Genomic DNA, 22,126 nt, shown 5'->3' on the forward strand with positions numbered 1-22,126 from the left:
TTTATTAAATCTAACTTCAGTAAATAACATTTAAAATTGCAATATTTCCCGTGAATACAAATAATATAGGATAATAACCTACATGTATTAAAAGAAATGTTCTTTAACAGGTAAAAAGACTTGTACCACTGAGAGATCAGTCGCTGCAGGAAGAATTGACTCGCCAACAGGGGAATGAACGCTTGCGTCGTCAGTTTGCGGCTCAGGCAAATGTTATAGGTCCATGGATCCAAAATAAGATGGAGGTAATGATTATTCTCATTTTAATTATAGGGTAATTATATTTTTGAATAAAATACATAAAAAAACATCTGGGGTCATTAGGAAACCATTCACTAGAGTGTTATTATGGGGTTTACCAGTGACTCCAATTTACATTAAATTCACCAATAATATACATTGAGAGAATTCCAATTCGTAAAAGAAAAAAAATAATAACCTTTCCCGCAGATTTTTTCAGATTATTTTCATCTAATTCGATAACTTTGACTCCCTTGTCAGACTCTCTGGAAGCTGTGTCCATCCATTCAGCTTTCATATGGATCAATCCGATTCCTTTTGCACAATGGATATAGTGGCGTGCAGAGGCGTAACTAGAAACCACAGGGCCCAGGTGCAAGAATCTAGGAAGGCCCCCCCCCCCCAAATGTGAATTTGATACATTTTTTTTTTTAACATTTAACACAGAAAAAAAAATGTGAATCAGATTACATGTCTGCAAAAGGGGTACCCTGTGCCCACAGTCTGTGAGATGTCTGACCCCCTATTACTGTATATAGTGACACTGTTTAACCCACCAATACTGTATATAGTGAGTTAGTGACACAGTCTGTAATCTGTAATGGCTGGCCTGACCCTACCCACCCCAGTACTTTATATAGTGACCACAGTAGTCTGTGATGTATATGGTGGTACTGTATAGTGACACTGTTTACTCCCCAATGCGGTAGTAACAAGGTCTGCAATCTGCTGGTTCCACAAACATACACACACACACACATACATGCATAAATACACACACAGTCACACACATAAACAGTGGGCAGAGAACCTCAACTGTTGTCTATCTGCGATCCACATTCCAGGAGTGGACAATTGGGAAACGGATTTTCTGAGCAGACAGACCTTTCACCCGGGGAATGGGAATTGCATCCGGAAGTATTTTCCAACTTGATTCTCAAATGGGGACAGCCGGATCTAGATCTCATGGCATCTCGTCAGAATACCAAACTCCCGAGGTAAGGGTCGAGGTCCAGGGACCCTCACCCTCAGGCGGTTCTGATAGATGCTCTGGCAGTTCCTTGGAATTTCAATCTTGCATACCTATTTCCTCCGTTCGCTCTCCTTCCTCGGGTCATTGCTCGGATCAAGCAAGAGAGGGCGTCGGTGATTCTCATTGCCCCGGCGTGGCATCGCAGGATTTGGTATGCAGACCTAGTGGAGATGTTATCTCTCCCTCCTTGGAAACTTCCTCTAAGAAAGGACTTTCTACTTCAAGTGCTCTTCATTCATCCAAATTTAGTTTCTCTGAAGCTGACTGCTTGGAGATTGAATGCTTAATTTTATCTAAGCGTGGTCTTTCAGCTCCTTGAAAGGTCAAATTTCTGCCTTATCTATTGTGTTACATAAACGTCTGGCAGAGGTACCAGATGTTCAATCGTTCTGTCAGGCCTTGGTCAGAATCAGGCCTGTGTTCAAACCTGTTACTCTTCCCTGGAGTCTTAATCTTGTTCTTAAAGTTTTTAAGTAGGCTCCTTTTGAACCTATGCATTCCTTAGATATTAAGTTGTTATCTTGGAAGGTTTTGTTTCTTGTTGCTATTTCTTCTGCTCGTAGAGTCTCTGAACTCTCGGCTTTACAGCATGAGTCTCCCTATCTTATCTTTCACTCGGATAAGGTTGTTTTACGTACTAAATTGGGTTTTCTTCCTAAAGTAGTTTCAGATCGGAACATTAATCAGGAGATTGTTGTTCCTTCTTTATGTCCTAATCCTTCTTCTCATAAGGAACGTCTTCTGCACAACCTAGATGTGGTTCGTGCTCTAAAATTCAATTTACAGGCGACTAAGGATTTTCGTCAGTCTTCTGTGTCATGATACAATCATGTGGAGTAGTTGATGCCTGGATTGGCTGCTCAGCAGAGGTGGTATTGTCTCAGCCTGGAAGTGAACTGCTGTTCTGTGTGTGTGGAATTTGTATTCAGAGAAGCTGTGGGCTGAGCCCCTTCCCCCCTCCTTAGCCTAGTGATGTGTGTAAAGGAATGCATAACGCTCCTCCCCTTGGAGACTGATAGTGGGGCTAAGACTTGTTTTTATTGGCCAGACCCGTTGTAAATTATAACCCGGGCGTTGTCTTTGACAAGACAAAGAGAATCAGATTCAAGTATGCAAGAGACAGACTTTTTAGGCAGAACTGCCTTGGGACCAAGGGACTAACATCAGATGGCAGCTCTCCACATACCTAAAGGAATTTGATAATAAGTAAGGTATTGTGTACTTATTTTCAGGTCCAATTTTGTTTTTAAAGAACTGTAACTTTGCATTTGTATGTTTGTTTTGAATATCTGTGTAATTTTGCACTGTGTAACCTGTGTTGATATTTTTGTTATTAAACACATAGAAAATCTAATTCTGTCTTTGGACTCTGATATCTGAAATCACACTCCTGTTGAGACAAGGTTAAAGGCACGTTACCTAAGTAATAAATAGTGTGAGTTTTTAGGGGTTCCCCAGAACTCCCCTTTAATTTAAAAGTTTTGGTGGTGGCAGCAGGGAAATTATTAGAGCAGTGTGGGTCAGATTTGGTTAATGTGGTTCTCTCTTAAAGGTCCTTTTGCAGAGTTGCAAGGATAAGGGAACCAGAGCTGTGTGCCATTAACCCCTTCATGCCCACACCCCTCTATTGTGACGCTGAGAAGGCGTGATTCGTCACATTCTGCTCTATTTGTAGTTTTCTCTGGGAAACGTAAGGGGCAGAAAGCTACGGCTACTTCTCTTTCTTTGTGGCTGAAGAGTATAATTCGCTTCGCCTATGAGACTGCTGGATAGCAGCCTCCTGAGAAGGTTACGGCTCATTCTACAAGGGCTGTTTCCTCTTCCTGGGCATTCAAAAATGAAGCTTCTGTAAAACAGATTTGCAAGGCTGCAACTTGGTCCTCTCTACATATTTTTTCAAAATTCTATAAGTTTGATACTTTTGCCTCGGCTGAGGCTTCCTTTGGGAGAAAGGTTTTTCAAGCAGTGGTGCCTTCTGTTTAGGTTCCCTGTCTTGTCCCTCCCTTATCATCTGTGTCCTCTAGCTTGGGCATTGATTCCCAATAGTAATTAGATGATCCGTAGACTCATTGTGTCATTAGAAAGAAAACGAAATTTATGCTTACTTGATAAATTTATTTATTTCTTGAAACGATGAGTCCACTGCCCGCCCTGTTTTTGATGACAGGATATTTTTTGTTATGTTATAAGCCTCAGGCACCTCTGCGCCTTGTTGCTTCCTTTCTCTCCTTTACTTTGGTCGAATGACTGGGGGTTGGATAAAAGGGAGGTGATATTTAACAGCTTTGCTGTGGTGCTCTTTGCCGCCTCCTGCTGGGCAGGAGTGATATTCCCAATAGTAATTAAATGATCCGTGGACTTATCGTGTCAAGAAATAAATAAATTTATCAGGTAAGCATAAATTTAGTTTTTCACAAAACACTTCTAAAACATATTAGAATAATAGAATACATATATATATATATATATATATATATATATATATATATATATATATATATATATATATATACAGGTGAAACTCAAAAAATTAGGATATCGTGCAAAAGTTAATTTATTTCACTAATGCAACCTAAAAGGTGTAACTAATATATAAGATAGACTCATTACATGCAAAGCAAGATAGTTCAAGCCGTGATTTGTCAGAATTGTGATGATTATGGCTTACATGAAAACCCCAAATCCACAATCTCAGAAAATTAGAATGTTACATGCAATCAATAAAACAAGGATTGTACATAGAACAATATCAGGCCTCTGAAAGTATAAGCATGCATACTGTATGTACTCATTACTTGGTTTGGGCCCCTTTTGCAGCAATTACTGCCTCAATGCGGTGTGGCATGGAAGCTATCAGCCTGTGGCACTGCTGAGGTGTTATGGAAGACCAGGATGCTTCAATAGCGGCCTTCAGCTCTTCTGCATTGTTCGGTCTCATGTCTCTCATCTTTCTCTTGGCAATGCCCCATAGATTCTCTATGGGGTTTAGGTCAGGCGAGTTTGCTGGCCAATCGAGCACAGTAATCCCACGGTCATTGAACCAGGTTTTGATGCTTTTGGCAGTGTGGGCAGGTGCCAAGTCCTGCTGGAAAATGAAGTCAGCATCCCCATAGAGCTCGTCTGTGGAAGGAAGCATGAAGTGCTCCAAAATCTCCTGGTAGACGGCTGCGTTGACCCTGGACTTAATGAAGCACAGTGGACCAACACCAGCAGATGACATGACTTCCCAAATCAACACAGACTGTGGAAACTTCACACTGGACTTCAAGCATCTTGCAGTGTGTGCCTCTCCATTCTTCCTCCATACTCTGGGTCCTTGGTTTCCAAATGAGATGCAAAATTTGCTCTCATCAGAAAAGAGAACTTTTGACCACTGAGCAACAGACCAGGTCTGTTTTTCTTTAGCCCAGGTAAGACGCTTCTGACGTTGTTTGTTGTTGAGGAGTGGCTTGACAAGAGGAATACGACATTTGAAGCCCATGTCCAGGATCCGTCTGTGTGTGGTGGCTCTTGATGCACTGACTCCGGCCTCAGTCCACTCCTTGTGAAAGTCCCCAACACTTTTGAATGGCCTTTTCCTGACAATACTCTCCAAGCTGCGGTCATCCCTGCTGCTTGTGCACCATTTTCTTCCACACTTTTCCCTTCCACATAACTTTCTATTAATGTGCTTTGATACAGTACTTTGGGAACATCCAACTTCTTTTGCAATTACCTTTTGATGTTTTCCCTCCTTATGGAGGGTGTCAATGATGGTTATCTGCACAACTGTCAGGTCAGCAGTCTTTCCCATGATTGTGATTCCTACTGAACCAGACTGAGAGACCATTTAAAGGCTCAGGAACCCTTTGCAGGTGTTATGGCTTAATTAGCTGATTAGAGTGGGACACTTTGAGCCTAGAATATTGCACCTTTTCACAATATTCTAATTTTCTGAGATTGTGGATTTGGGGTTTTCATGAGCTGTAAGCCACAATCATCACAATTATGACAAATCACGGCTTGAACTATCTTGCTTTGCATGTAATGAGTCTATCTCATATATTAGTTTTACCTTTTAGGTTGCATTAGTGAAATAAATTAACTTTTGCACGATATTCTAATTTTTCGAATTTCACCTGTATATACACACACACACCTTTTGAGCCCATCCCAAATACCTTGAAATATGCAATTACATTTTTAAACAATTTAATGTTTTAATGTTTTTTAATAGAAATACTTCACATTCCTATGTTCTTCACTTATATTTAAAAATAAAAATACATTTTTTTCTATCTTTCTATATATATATATATATATATATATATATATATATATATATATATATATATATATACAATAATAGTCTCTATATACAATATCTGTATATATTTATATAGATAAAGATATTACAAAAACATATATATATAGATATATATATAAATATATATTTAAAAATAAAAAGAACATAGGAATTTAAAGTATTCCTAATGCAGCTTCAACTTTAGCGCAATTGATGTAGCGCAGTAGCGGGCAATGAAAAGAAAAGGCTTTCATTTTGTGTGCCCCATAGAAATCTATAGGGAGAGGAAGTTAGCGTGGTCATGATATCTAAAGTCCTGAAGTTAGTGCACCTGAATCTTTTGCTCTCCCGCTAACTTTTTACTTTTAACTTTTAATACCAGCACTAACCCAACAGCACTATTTTTTTACATTGAGCATAGTTAGTGGTCATGAGCGATAAAAAAAAATTAATTCAAGCAGCATCTCTTCTAATGGATTGGAATAGCTAAAAAAATAACAGCCCCAAAACACGTAAGATACTATAAAATGTTTTCGCTCTGGGAATTTCATTCATTGGATTAAGGCCATATATTTTTTATTTAGCATTATATGAATAAACAAAAAGAGGAATACTCTGCTTTATTACTACTGCATTTCTGGACCACTCGTTATTTTATGGCACTAAGATGCTCTAATATTCTGCACAAAAATCAAACCTACTATTGGCTTAGCAATTTGTGTGTTTTGCAGGAGATTGGCCGCTGCTCTATTGACCTTTCAGGAACACTGGAAGATCAGATGAACAATCTAAAGCAGCAAGAGCACAATATTGTGAACTACAAGCACAACATAGACAAGCTGGAGGGCGATCACCAGATGATTCAAGAATCACTCATCTTTGATAACAAGCACACCAACTATTCCATGGAGGTACAACCAATCCAGTTAATGTATCCCTTAACCCTTAAGGTGCCAGAGCTCATTACAGCATGCTGAGTAGCAGCGAATTGCAGCCCTCTTTAGTGGCTAACTAGCTTAACTGAAGTAAGGATACTGTTACATGCTTTAAGAACACAGAACTGTAAAAGTAAAACTGAGCTTTCTTTTTAATTAATATTGTTGAGATACATAAAGAGTTTATTGATCACTGACGTGAATACAAAATAAATAGCCACATATAAAGATTCACTTCATCTATTCTAGAATTTTTTTTAGGGAATTTAAAGAGATATATAGGCCATATTTGCTATTAGCAGTAGTGCATTTTGATTACAAAAGGAAACATTTTTGCAGTATACAAGTTTGCACAAACTGCAGATAAAGTGGTAGGCCAAATGCATGTGCATTCGTCTCCTGCACATCCTCTGAGTACTGGTTATGTCATGTAACACATTACTGATAGCTTCTGGAGATTGAGTGGGAACAAGTACATATACAATTTGATGCTATGGCCGGCATTTATCAACTGCCAGACGGATGCTCACGCAAACCTGTCTGCCCCAGATCGTTTTCGCTTGTGCAATGCTGCCCCCTGCTTGCACTAGCCCAATGGCGCACCAGTAGGGGGTTGTTAAACACCCCAGGGTGAACGTACCTGGGGGGATTTAATCCACCAGCTAATAGCTGGCACACTGGTTAGGAAGCTGTGGTCTAATAACCGCTGCTTCCTAACTTTTGAGCAGGCCTGCTGCAATGGCCTCCAGAACCTGATAAATGGTGGTCTTTATCTACAATGGGTTACATGTACATAACAAATTATTCTAGCAATGACCATTTTAAAATAAACATTATTTTGTACAAATGGTAGTATATTGCAAAACTGTATTTGAATTAGAATACTGTTAATTTCTCATTCACCTTTAATTAGTCATTATTACACAAATAATTACATTGTTTTTTTTTTCTAAGATAATGAAACATAGACACTAAATAAAAAAAATATAAATACAAACTGAACAAGACAATGAAAGAAGAGATTTTTAATTGATAGATGTGCAAAAGTCATATTTGGCAACCTAAAACGAGTATACTATTTATAGACCTGGTTGAATTCAGTAATGGATAGAGTATAGTAATCTTAATAATAATATTAAGGCATAAATATATATCAGAGTATATTAATTATTATCATTGTATCATATAAATAATATGTTAATACTTCATATTTATTTATTTCCCATTGCCTTTTACCTTCATCAAGTAAAAAATTAGGATCAGCTGAAATATTAATAAAAAGAAAAAAATAATAAATACAATACAAAGTAGCTTATACATTTATAGAGGATTAATATATAGCAATCAATACACATGAACTATGTATCAGTTTTGATTTCCCATCTTCAAATTTCATTTTATTTAAATTACTTATTGTTTATTCATCCATTATTTTACTCTTCCTTTGCAATGTTATTGTAATATTTGACAGATAATTAATCAAAATTGATGTATTATGTATTAAAGGGACACTCAAGTCAAAATAAACTTTTATGATTCAGAAAGAGCATGCCGTTTTAAGGCACTTTCCAATTCACTTCTTTTTAAATGCACACTTTCTGGGGAACAAGATTCTACTGAGCACGTGCATAAGCTCCCAGGGTATACGTATACTAGTCTGTGATTGGCTGATGTTTGTCACATGATACAAGGGGACGGAAAATGGGGGGGTACATTTGTCAGAAAAAATCTACTGCTTATTTGAAATTCAGATTAGGTGTTAAATCATTGCCTTTATATTATGGAATTCTATTGCATTGAAAGGTCCTTTAAATAAATATTATTTTTTTGCTTGTATTTCCTAAAATCACTGAACCCCCAATATGTCACTACTAACTTATAGCATTGAAAAAACATATTTATTTTTGTTTGTAGCATATCCGTGTGGGATGGGAACTCCTGTTGACTACAATAGCCAGAACCATAAATGAGATTGAGACTCAGATACTGACACGTGATGCTAAAGGTATCACCCAGGAGCAAATTAATGAATTCCGCTCTTCATTTAATCACTTTGACAAGGTAATATTTTTTTTTTTAAATTGGACGATCCCTTTTTAGTTTAAAAAAAAATATGATACATTTTCTCACTTTTCTCTTATTAAGTAACAATATGAAATATCCATGCATATTATATTGTTTAATGAGTAAATATGTAAGAAAATTAATTATTGTACATGATGAGAGTAATTAGATGTCAATTTAAATATATATATGGTTATGATGTTTATGCATGAGTGGAATATAATGAATAGTTCTTTATTAATAATTAAATTCATTGTAATTCTGAGAAATCTAAAGATATAGAAGTGAGTAACTTTCAAGATTACCACTATTGCATTTGCTTTATTTTAATTTGATAGCTGGAAACGGTGGAGTAATTAATCATTTAAGGAAGATTCATATTTATCTTACCTCATAATGGTGTGTAGCATAATATGCCAATGTGTTTACTTTTGATAAATGGTTACAAGATTTTTTTTTGTTTTGTCTCTTGATGAGCTTTGATACCCTTTACAAGCTTCTCCATGAACAAGAAGAAAACTATAATGTGCTGACAAGGTCTAACAATACCGAAATGGCTTCCCACCATGCTATGCTTTAAAGCTATCTAGAGTACAAATGGTCTGGTAGGAGAGATCTGTGTTTAAAATGAATACTGGAAGCCAAAAATGATGAGAATTTGTGAAATTCATTTGCATATACTTACCCAGAATCCCTTGTTCCAGTGAAACACTGATAGCTGGGATTTTCTCATGTGCCAATATACTTTTTCATGAAAATAATTATTTTATTCAATTTCTCTTCTTTTATTTGGTGCTGCTAATTCCTTCTGAAATCATCAACATTCCAGTTCAGGTTGCCAACATAATGTAGAGATTATTCTTAAATGTGTTTCCCTGACGCTCAAAGAAGCCCAGAAGCCTAAATTAGTTTAAATGACAGTATGAATAGTGGACGTAGCCCATGTGATTATGAGACATTGAATATTGTCTTCTGTAAAGACTTTACTATTAGAAATATCTGCTATGCTGTATCAGGCACAAACGTTATCAGTAATATGAATTCATGGAAAGTTATTTTGGCACTCACTAGAGTAAGCTATGCGCAATATGTTTGGCGCTATTTTTACACTCCTGATCCTGGCTGTGAATACAAAAATATTTTATCAATGACATTTTGAAACATGTTACGGTTGTTTGGATTTGCAATGACTATAGGTGGCACTTGAAGTACCTGTTTCCTGGAGTGTCTATGATGGTTAAAACTTAAGTTTACCATTCTGTAGCTCATTTGTGTGTGTGTGCATGTGTATATATATATATATATATATTTGTGTATGTGTGCATGTGTGTGTATGTGCGTGTGTATGTATGTATGCCTATCATTCTATCTTTTATGACCAAATAGCTTTTTTTTTACAGGTACTGTTAAATGAACTGTACATTTCAATGGCTTGTAGCATCATCACAATGATTTAAACTATATAAACAGTTACAAATCCAATGGCCCACTTTAAAGTCATGTGTACTTTAATTTGTAATGTTGGCTCAATATTGTTAGCTCCATTTATTAAGTTGCTAATGCAGCTGCAAAACTTTGAGGTGCAGACCATGACTTTTTAACCTCCTGATTCACCCAAGATGATTGACAAGCTCTGCTCTTGTGTGATTGGTTGTACATGAAAAGGGGTGGGGCTGCAAAAAGCTGACTTGTGCAATGTAAATGAGGGCAGCAGATGTTGGGCGGACAGGTTTTCTGGCTAGGAATCTTATTCACATGGATTTTAACATATAATGAGCCACGCATCTTTTTACTGATACTGATAGAGTAATTAAGTGCAGAATGTCGTTGAAATTAAATAGCGATGTATGTGTGCACGAGTGGAAAAAAGTGTGTGCAAAATTCAAACCTGTTTATCTTCTAGTGTAAATGAAATATAATATATTTGCGAAAAAATTATATTATATTAAATACCTTTTAAAACAAAACTGGTAAGTTGATTTTCCTAATATCTGTTTATGCATTCTATTTTTTTGTCTATAAGTTTTATGCTTAATTTGAGTTACTTTTCTCCTCTTTTGAAGTTTGATGAATATCATATTCCATCTATGAATCTTATATCTTCCTTCAACCTGTTGTATTTCCTTTTTCCAACAGAAGAAAAAGGGAATGATGGACCATGATGATTTCCGGGCTTGTTTAATTTCAATGGGCTATGATCTGGTATGAAATCATTGTGTGTGTGTGTGTATATATATATATATATATATATATATATATATATATATATATATATATATATATATATATATTATATATTAGAGGTTTCTAATATCAAGTAAAAATAATGTATTATTTTTTATTATAATATATATATTTATTTCAATAGTAAGTGGTAATAAATTATGGCTGATCATTTGTATAGGAAAAAAGTGTCTAATCTGGTATATAATGTCAATATGAAACATAAAACAGCTAGGGGCCCATTCTCAAAAACTCTCCAGCTTGGAGTGAAATTATAGTGCAAGCTTTCATTTAGGCAGTACTCACTGAATTGTATAAGAAAACGGTGGAACCTGGAAATCACAGAGAGATGACTCCAATAGAAATTAATCAAGCTCTATGGATTGGAAAAAGTGGAGAGTGAAGTTAAAAAGGGAGTACCTGGCACTGATATAAAGTATTTACTTGCAGCAAATACAAATTAAACTGAAATAATTTCACTACAATTTAACTTGTATTTGCTTTTTCTAGTATACAGTACTTTTCTACTTTTAAATGTATTGTGAATTTTGTACAAACTTCACCTGCAATACAGCTAGCAAGATGAATCATAGTTCGTTAGCTACACAGAAACATTTAAAGTATCAGACTTTGCAAAATGCAATTCTAAATACATTGTTGTATACAAAATCAAAATGCATTAACGTACAAAACAGAAAATAGAGAACTTAAATATCAAAAACCTTAAAGGACAAAATCTGAAGTCTAAGTTAAATTAAAATACAGCACAAAATGTAAATGTAACAGTTTACACCCCTCAGAGAGATATAGCAATATTTGCCTTTCTAGAATCTTGTTAGGGATCTTGCAGTGCTGAAGGATGGTTTTAGAAATGTCATCTGACTAAAAAGCTTTAGAGAATCGAGCCCCTAAAGTGATTGCCACTGGTATAAATTCTACTAAACAAAATGAATAATTGCGTTATTTGCCAAGATAACAGGCAACTTTTTAATTTATCATGTAACTTAAAAAAAATAGAAAAAAGTAAATTAAAAAAGAAAATGTAACTTTAATTTTAGTTCTGACAAAAAAAGAATTCCTGGATTTAGCAATCGTATAATGAAAATTCAAAATATAACCACTGTACTGCCCTTCCCCCCCCAATTTTTTTTTATCTTTTAGCGTTAAACTAATGTAAAGATATTCTTACAGGTGAACTTGTAACAGCCTCAGGGAGATTTTAAAATCAATATAAGAAAGCATGAATGCCACCAATTTCCCTGCAGTAAACATTATAGAAATATAGAACATGTATTATAAAAGGATACATCTGCAATAAAGTAAAGGGCATGTATGCATCTTTGTGCTTTTTTACAGTTTCCGAGTAGTATTTAGGTATTTTATAAAATAGTAGGTTGGGTGGGTATGAGGCCTATGAAATTGTTTCATCCATTGGTTTTCTATATTGTCATAAAGTACATTAAATGCATCATCACCTGAGTTTTGGAAATAAAACTTTTTTATGACATATTCAGCAGAGTGACTGTGTACAACAAATTACTATTAAAGGGACATGAAACCAAAACATTTTCTTTCAATACTCAGATAGAGCATACAATTTTAAACAATTACCAATTCCATTTATTTTATCGAATTTGCTTTGTTCTCTTGATATTCTTTGCTGAAAAGCATCTCTAGGTAAGCTCAGGAGCAGATTTGCACTACTGGGAGTAAGCTACGGATTGATGACTGCACATATATGTCTCTTGTCATTGGTTCACCGGATTTACTTAGTTATCTCTTAGTTGTGCATTGCTGCTTTTTCAACTAAGGATACCATGAGAATTAAGAAAATGTGATAATAATAATAAAAATTGAAATCACGGGATCGTACATGCGATCACGTGATTTCCGTGATGGAATCGGGAAAGTGCCTATGAAGCTAGGCACGTCCTCCAGCACGCAATCCCAGTTAGGTTCTGCTTCAGTACAGCAGAATAGCTAGGACGTTCCATCGTCCTAACAGCACCAAAGTCCAGCGCAGTTAGGACAGCATGGAACATCCTAATGGCGGGAAGGGGTTAAAAATGTATGATTTATCTAAATCGTAAAAGAAAAAATTGGGGTTTCATGTCCCTTTAAGTTTTGTTATTATTATGATAAAATTGTTAAAGCATTTTGGGCCAGATTATGAGTGGAGTGCAATCGATAACGGGTTTAACACGAGTGTTTGCACTCGTCAGGCTTATTTCTCGTATTATGAGTTGGAAGTAAACGCGATAGCTTTAGCGCAATCAATATTTACACTAAAATGATTATCGTGACTTCAGAGCTCTGGTTAACTGTTTTGCGAAACTAAAAAGTTGCACAAACACATCAAAAATACACTGCAAAGTATATTTATACTCAAAATAACGCTATCTACTAACAATTATTAAGAAAACAATATTGCACACAAAAGTTATAAAGGCTCAAAGATATGAGGTCTCAGGTGTCATCGCCAAAAATATTGGCACCTCTGCATTTCTGTCAGATAATGCACCACTTCGCCCAGAAAATTGTTGCAATTACAAATGTTTAGGGATTCTCATGTTTATTTCTTTTGTTTGTATTGGTATGACACAAAAAAGTGGAGAAAAAATCCAAAGCTGACACATTCCACGCGGAACTCCAAAAATGGATCAGACAAAATTATTGGCACCTTCTCAAAATTGTAAGAAATAATTGACTCAACTATTCTGCTGTGTGCCACACTGAGCATAGAAAAGAGAAAAAGCAGCAAAGAATCGTCTGAGGATTTGAGAACAAAAATAGTTGAAAAGCATGGACAAGCTCAAGGTTACAAGTCCATCTCCAAAGATCTTAATGTTCCTGTGTCCACTGTACGCAACATTGTCAAGAAGTTTACAGCCCATGGCACTGTAACTAATCTTCCTGGATGTGGGTGAAAGAGAAAAATTGATCAAAGATTGCAACAAAGGATTGTTTGAATGGTGGATAGAGAACCTTGATCAACTCAGGCACAGGGTGCAAATGTGTCAGCTCGCACTATACATCGCCATCTGAATGAAAGGGACGCTATGGTAGGAGACCCAGGAGAACACCACTGCTGACACAGAAAAATAAAAAAGCCAGATTGGAGTTTGCCAAAATTTACCTAACGAAGCCAAATGGGAGAATGTGCTGTGGACAGATGAAACAAAATTACAGCTTTTTGTTAAAGCCCATCATTCTACTGTTTTCAAAAAAAGAAATGAGGCTTTTAAAGAAAAGAATACAGTCCCTACAGTCAAACATGGTAGAGATTCACTAATGTTTTGTGGTTGCTTTGCTGCTTCAGGAACTGGGTGTCTTGACTGTGTGCCTGGCATTATGAAATCTGAAGATTACCAAAGAATTCTGTGGTGCAATGTAGGGCCCAGTGTCAGAAAGTTGGGTCTCTGTCAGAGGTCATGGGCCTTACAGGAGAACAGTGACCCAAAGCACACATCAACAAGCACCCAGAAATGGTTTAAGACAAAGCACTGGAGAGTACTGAACTGGCCAGCAATGAGTCCAGATCTCAATCCCATAGAGCACCTGTGGAGAGATCTCAAAACAGCACTTGCGAAAAGGAACCTTCTAATCTGAGAGATCTGGAGCAGTTGGCGAAAGAAGATTCAGTAGAGAGGTGTAAGAAACTCATATTAAATTGAGGGTGCCAATAATTTTGTCCAGTCCATTTTTGGAGTTTTGCCTAGAATGTGTCAGATTTGGCTTTTTTTCTCCACTTTTTTGAATCATACAAATAAAATCAAAAGAAATAAACATGAGAATGCCTAAACATTTGTAATTGCAACAATTTTCTGGGCAAAGTTGTGCATTATCTGAAATGCAGGGGTGCCAATATTTTTGGCCATGGCTGTATATGTGCATATGTATTTATGAATTTATATGTATACATACTATATATATATATATATATATATATATATATATATATATATATATATATATATATATATATATTTACAGAAATATATACACATATAATAAATGTGCATATATAAGTGCATTGGAGCCCTTTGCAGTTAAGTAGATGAAAACATGGGAAAAAAAACATTTATGCAATATTCATATTTAATAAAGTGTTTAACTATGTATTTAATGTAAATATTTGATATTCCAAGGTTCTGCACATAGCAGAATATGTTTTATGTATTTATAAATAGATATTCCTATATATATCTGTATATATCTATACCTATAAATAATCATGTATATATATAAGTATAGATATATATCGTACAAAAAAAATCATCAGATATATGTAGAAATACTTTTTTCTGAATAAATAGAACATATTCTGCTATGTGAAGAACATTAGAATGGGAATATTCATATTTTCATGTCAGGTTAGTGCAAATGAGAATATGCGATCGGGTTTGTGCGATTGACTTCAATGGGGGAATATGCAAATGCATTTGTGATATTCTAACTTAGACTTTTTGCGCTCGTCGGGTTAACAGGCGAGCAAAAACAATTTACTTTCAACTCATAATAAGAGCGCAACTCGTAAAAAGTTTACTTCTAGCGCAATTAAAGGGACACTGAAACCAAATTTGTCTTTCATGATTCAGATAGAGCATGCAATTTTAAGCAACTTTCTAATTTACTCCTATTATCATTTTTTCTTCTTTCTCTTGGTATCTTTAATTAAAAAAGCAGGAATATAAGCTTACGAGCCGGCCCATCTTTGGTTTAGCCACCAATCAGCAAGCGCTATCCAGGGTTCTGAACCAAAAATGAGCCGGCTCCTATGCTTACATTCCTGTTTTTTTAAAATAAAGATACTAAAAGAATGAAGAAAAATTCATAATAGGAGTAAATTAGAAAGTTGCCTAAAATTGCATTATCTATCTAAATCATGAAAGAAAAAAATTGGGTTCAGTATCCCTTTAACGCTTGAGCGGGCTCTAGCCCTTTATCATTTTTCAAACTTATATGTATGTATGCTAAATGTCTTTAATATTACAAATGCGATATGCAGGTTACAGGGACATGAAACCCAAAATGTTTCCTTCATGATTTAGATAGATCATATAATTTTAAACAACTTTCCAATTTACTTCTATTATCTAATTTGCTTCATTTCTCTTGGTAGCCTTTGATGAAGGAGCAGTATTGCACTACTGGGAGCTAGTTGAAAGACAATAACAAGAGGCATATATGTGCAGCTACCAATCAGCATCTTCTAAGTCTACCTAGTTATACTTTTTAACAAAGGATACAAAGAGAATTAAACAAATTAGATAATATCTGAATCATGAAAGTAAAATATGGGTTTTATGTCCCTTTAAAGTAGGGGCTTTTATCAGCTGTGAAGTACCATAATGCACCTTAGAAATTCTGCATTGAGAATTAAATATCATAGATGGATGCTGCCTATCAGACCACTGACCACTTGATATTGTCTTTTTATTTAAGTCCAGTATGTTGCCTGTTTTATCACAGTATGCACATGATTCTTTAAACTGGTTCTATAATCTTGAGAAATAATTGTAACTGCTAGAAAAAAAAGGAAATGAAGATATATGGCTTCTGTATTACCTATATAATAAAGAAAAGGGCACTCATTTTTTATTCATTCATTTTTTAAAGGGAGAAGCAGAATTTGCCCGAATTATGGTCCTGGTTGATCCTAATGGGTCAGGAGTAGTCACTTTCCAAAACTTTATTGACTTCATGACAAGAGAAACAGCAGAAACCGATTCTGCAGAACAAGTAATTGCGGCATTTAGAATTTTGGCCACAGACAAGGTTAGTAAAACGCAATTACTAATTATGATGCATTTGGGAGCTGTAGATGGGGATTTTGTTTGGTTAAATACAACAAAGACTGTTTAGGAACACAAAGCTATATAAAAATCTTTATATCCGCAGCTTTTTCTTTAGATTAATGACACTGGCTGGTTCAGCCAATGAGCAGCTATACTGTCCGCCTTATTGAAAATATGTAGAGCATACTTCTAGGCCTCTGCTCAAGATGCCCTAATATAGCACATCAAGTTAGCAAATGGAAATATACATAGGAATGTAAAATGTATATGAAAACAAAGCCCATTGCTCATAAGATCATGGGACCCATCCGATATGCAACGTCGCCCGCAAAAGCCGGTTTGGTATCCTATATACAGCGCCGCATATAAATGCGGCACGTATATTTCACCCGTCGGACGTAGTTTTTTTCCCCATAGACTAAGATATAAAACCCGTGCAATTTGGTATCCAATATCCAGCGCAAGGCCTTACGTGGCGAAAATTGAGAAAACTTACTCCATTTTCACCTCGCCATAAAATGCAGCCGTAGCAGGCCTTGCGCTGAGTTTGGGAGCACCGTAACTCCCTAAAATGCCTTCCAAAAAAAACCTAGCACCTAACGCATGCGCAATGTATATCTACCTAATATTAATATTATTAACTAAATTATTCCTATTTAAAACTAAATACTTACCTATAAAATAAACCCTAAGATAGCTACAATATAATTAATAATTACATTGTAGCTATTTTAGGATTTATATTTATTTTACAGGTAACTTTGTATTTATTTTAGCTAGGTACAATAGCTATTAAATAGTTAATAACTATTTAATAGCTACCTAGTTAAAATAATTACAAAATTACCTGTAAAATAAATCCTAACCTAAGTTACAAATACACCTAACACTACACTATCAATAAATTAATTAAATAAATTAACTACAATTATCTAAAATAAAATACAATTAAATAAACTAAACTATATTACAAAAAACAAAAAAACACTAAATTACAAAAAATAAAAAAATATTACAAGAAGTTTAATCTAATTACACCTAATCTAAGCCCCCTAATAAAATAAAAAAGCCCCCCAAAATAATAAAATTCCCTATCCTAAACTAAATTACAAATAGCCCTTAAAAGGGCCTTTTGCGGGGCATTGCCCCAAAGTAATCAGCACTTTTACCTGTAAAAAAAAAGAAATACAATACCCCCCAACATTACAACCCACCACCCACACACCCCTACTCTAAAACCCACCCGATCCCCCCTTAAAAAAACCTAACACTACCCCATTGAAGATCACCCTACCTTGAGCCGTCTTCACCCAGCCGGGCATCAGTGGTCATCCGATGGGGCAGAAGAGGACATCCAGACCGGCAGAAGTCTTCATCCTATCCGGGCAGAAGAGGACATCCGGGCCGGCAGAAGTCTTCATCCTATCCAGGCAGAAGAGGACATCCAGACCGGCAGACATCTTCATCCAAGCAGCATCTTCTATCTTCATCCATCCGACGAGGAACGGCTCCATCTTGAAGACCTCCGGCGCGGAACATCCTTCTAGGCCTACGACTACCCGACGAATGGCTGGTCCTTTAAATGACGTCATTCAAGATGGCGTCCCTCGAATTCCGATTGGCTGATAGGATTCTATCAGCCAATCGGAATTAAGGTAGGAAAAAATCGGATTGGTTGATTTAATCAGCCAATCGGATTGAAGCTCAGTCTAGTGTAATAATAAATTGCTCTTCTTCATTCAACATTGTTATTGCAGAACAAATGCTCATTGTTATATTGCTTTGAAGTATTGATAGCTAAAAGTGACCCTCCCAGGAGCAGTGCATTTCTGCTTTTCAGCAGGAGAGGAGCCAATCAGGAGTGTCAAATGTATGTACCCTAGAGGAACAGCACACATAGTGGCAAATAAGCACTTGTGTAACAATAATATGCTGTAACAAATTTTACATCCCTTTAACCAATGATATTCTGCTAGACTATAATGTAATTACCTGTAGCTTTAGTAAACATAACCAGAGCCAAAAAAAATCAATTTAAAATGATTTCTGGTGTTTCACAATCCATAATGCTAAATGTTCTAATTAAAATTAAGCATTATAAGTCTATATGGCATCATTTTACATGTAACTATTAATATAAAACAAATGTACATGCAATGTGAACTAACAAGTCTGCAAAATCAGCTATTAAAAAAAAACTTTATTTCTTTCATATAGGTGGCGAGAGTCCTCAAGCTAGTTACTGATGGGATATATATTCCTACCAGGAGGGGGCAAAGTTTCCCAAACCTCAAATATTTATAAATACACCTCTCACCTCACTCATACCTCAGTTTTAAAAATGTTACCTCTTTAGGTGGTGGTGAAGCATGATGTGCTTGATTTCTTCAATGAAAAGCGCATCTAAGCCTATTGAAGCCCAGTTCCTCTCTAAGTGCAGTGTTTGTCTGAGGGATGTGAAGGGAGTATTACCTGATGATACCATGTTTTCGCCTATGGGAAAGCTTTTCATAAGGCTCTCTGTAAATCGGTCGCAGGGATTCATCTGCTGCCTCCCTTTATAGATCAACAATATACTCTTGTACCGTTACTTCTGCTGATATGTTTCAGTACTGGTTTGGCTGTCTGCTGTATATGGATAGGTGTCTTACACGGTAAGTATATACTTTTATTATATAAGACACTATCAGCTATGGATTGGACACTCTGCAACTAAAGTTGTTATATATTGTTTGTATACATGCCTTGAGTCAGTAATTCAGTGCTCTTTTTTAGCGACTTTATTTGTGGCTAAATATTTGTCAAGGTTGGTAGAGTCTGTGAAACATGCAGTTTTTTTTTATCTAGTAATTTATTTATAAATTAAGATTATGTTAGTCTCATGGTATGTTGATAATCACATTTTATGCAGCTATAATAAAAGTATCCATTAGGCTTTATTTAGGTGCATTTTTTTTTGTATTTACAATCAAAGTTCTTACCTGCTTTTTAGAGTGAGAGGTGTATTAGAAATTCCCTACAGCTTTGCATGTTGCGCATGTGATCATGCTATTTATGCCATAGAATGACGTGTCATCATTTTGCGCCTTTTTTTGGCGCCAAAAATTTCCTGCCAAAATTTTTTAATTTTCCCATCAAAATTGCCATTATAAGCTCCACCCCAGTTCTCAGAAAACACGGCTAGATTACAAATTTTGCGCTATACCGGGGGTCGTCATTGCCCACACTAAATAAAGTTATTAACCCCTAAACCGCCGCTCCCCAACATCACCAACACGAAATAAACCTATTAACCCCTAATCCGCCGCCCACCCACATCACTACTTCTATAATAAACCTATTAACCCTTATCCCGCCAAACATTTTCCCGCCAAAATTGCCATTATAAGCTCCGCCCCAGTTCTCAGAAAACACTTACGGCTAGATTACAAGTTTTGCGCTATACAGAGGGCCGTCATCGCCCACACTAAATAAAGTTATTAACCCCTAAACCGCTGCTCCCCGATATCGCTGACACTAAATAAACTTATTAACACATAAACTGCCGCTCCCCCCACATCGCCAACACTATAATAAAGTATTAACCCCTAAACCACCAGCCCCCCGCATCACAAAGAAGAAACTAAACCTATTAACCCCTAAACCCCCACTAAATTAAACTATTAACCCCTAAACCTAATACCCCCCTAAATTTAAAGTTACAATATAACTATCTTAAAATAAAAAAAAACTTACCTGTGAAATAAAACAAAACTAAGATTAAACTATATATTAACCTTACATAACTATTCTAATAAAATAAAGAAAACAAATGATTAAAAACCCTGAATTACTTGATTAAAACAACCTAATACTACGAAAAAAAATACAAATTTAAATAAACCTAATACTACGAAAAAAATAAAAAAATCTAACCAAAATTACAAAAAATAATTAATGAAATTATCAAAAATAAAATCAATTACACCTAATCTAATAGCCCTATAAAAATAAAAAAGCCCACCCAAAATAAAAACACCCCCTAACCTAACAATAAACTACCAATAGCCCTTAAAGGGCCTTTTGTAAAACAGCTCTTTTACCTCAAATAAATTACAAAGTCCCCCCAACAGTAAAAATCCCAACTCAACCAACCCCTTAAAATAAAAAACCTAAGTCTAAACAAATTTCTAAGCTACCCATTGCCCCTAAAGGGACATTTGTATGGGCATTCAGCTCTTTTACTGCTCTTAAAAGGGCATTCAGCTCTTTTACTCTGCCCAAAGCCCTAATCTAAAAAAAAAAACCCCAAAAAATCTAACACTAACCCCAGAATATCTACTCATGGTTCCTGAAGTCCGGTCATCCATCCTCATCCAGGCAGCGAGAAGTCGTCATCCAGGCGGTGACATCTTCCTCCATTGCGGGACCATCTTCTATCTTCATCTTCTATCTTCATCCCGGTGGCGCAGAGCTGTAGAGGCATGGAGTGGAGCTGTCCAGGACCGGCAATGACAACCAACGCGGAGCGTCCTCTTCATACGATCACCGCCATACACTGAAGCTTGAATGCAAGGTACCCGTTTAAAAATGGGGTACCTTGCATTCCTATTGGCTGACATTTTCAAATCAGCCAATAGGATGAGAGCTACTGAAATCCTATTGGCTGATTTTTCATATTTTTAGTGTTTATTATTTTTTGTATTGTTAGATTTTTTTATTTTATTTTTCATAGAATTAGGTTTATTTAAATGTTGTAATTGAGTTTTTTTAATTGGTAGTTTTTTAAAAAAAAAATTATTAGAATAGTTATGTTAGGTTAATTTATAGTTTAATCTTAATTTTTTTTTATTTCACAGGTAAGTTTTTATTTATTTTAAGATAGTTATATTGTAACTTTTAATTTACTATTAGGTTGTGTTAGGTTTAGGGGTCAATATTTTAATTTAGTGTTTTGCGATGTGAGGGGCCGGTGGTTTAGGGGTTAATAGGTTTAGTTTATTAGTTACAATGTGGGGGGGGGGGGTGACGGTTTAGGGGTTAATAGGTTTATTATAGTAGTTGTGATGTGGGGGCCGGCGGTTTAGGGGTTACTAGAGTTATTTAGTGTTGGCGATGTGGGGGGCTGGCGGTTTAGAGGTTAATAGGTTTATTTTAGTGTCAGCGATGTGGGTGGGTGGCAGATTAGGGGTTAATAAGTTTAATATAGTATTTATGATGCGGGAGGGTGGCGGTTTAGGGGTTAATAGGTAGTTTATGGGTGTTAGTGTACTTTGTAACATTTTAGTTACGAGTTTTGTGAAACATTTTTGTTTTGCAAAATCCATAACTACTGGTCTCAGATCACGGAATGGATCGTGTCGGTATAGGCTGTAACGCAAGCATTTTAGCCGGACTGCACGACCTGTAATACTGCGCTATAGAAAATACCGCACTCAAACATAATTTTTTGAGTGCGGAATGGACATTGTGTTACAGGCTAAAATGCTTGCGGTATAGCTATACAGCCTCGACTTGTAATATGCGTTACCGGCCATTCCACGAGCAATGGCCAATTTTTCAGCGGTAT

General features: G+C 35.9%; 1 protein-coding gene across 1 annotated transcript in view; it reads left to right on the forward strand.

Annotated features, from left to right (window-relative positions):
* ACTN2 (actinin alpha 2) overlaps nt 1–22,126 on the forward strand; it is a 147,068-nt gene that overhangs the window by 91,997 nt on the left and 32,945 nt on the right. The window contains exons 16-20 of the mRNA XM_053711936.1: nt 111–245; nt 6,290–6,469; nt 8,408–8,554; nt 10,694–10,759; nt 16,400–16,558. Of these exons, the coding sequence (XP_053567911.1) occupies nt 111–245; nt 6,290–6,469; nt 8,408–8,554; nt 10,694–10,759; nt 16,400–16,558 (687 nt within the window). The remainder of the gene's footprint in view (nt 1–110; nt 246–6,289; nt 6,470–8,407; nt 8,555–10,693; nt 10,760–16,399; nt 16,559–22,126) is intronic.

Source organism: Bombina bombina, chromosome 4 (genome assembly GCF_027579735.1).
Source record: "Bombina bombina isolate aBomBom1 chromosome 4, aBomBom1.pri, whole genome shotgun sequence".
Taxonomy (NCBI): Eukaryota; Metazoa; Chordata; class Amphibia; order Anura; family Bombinatoridae; genus Bombina; species Bombina bombina.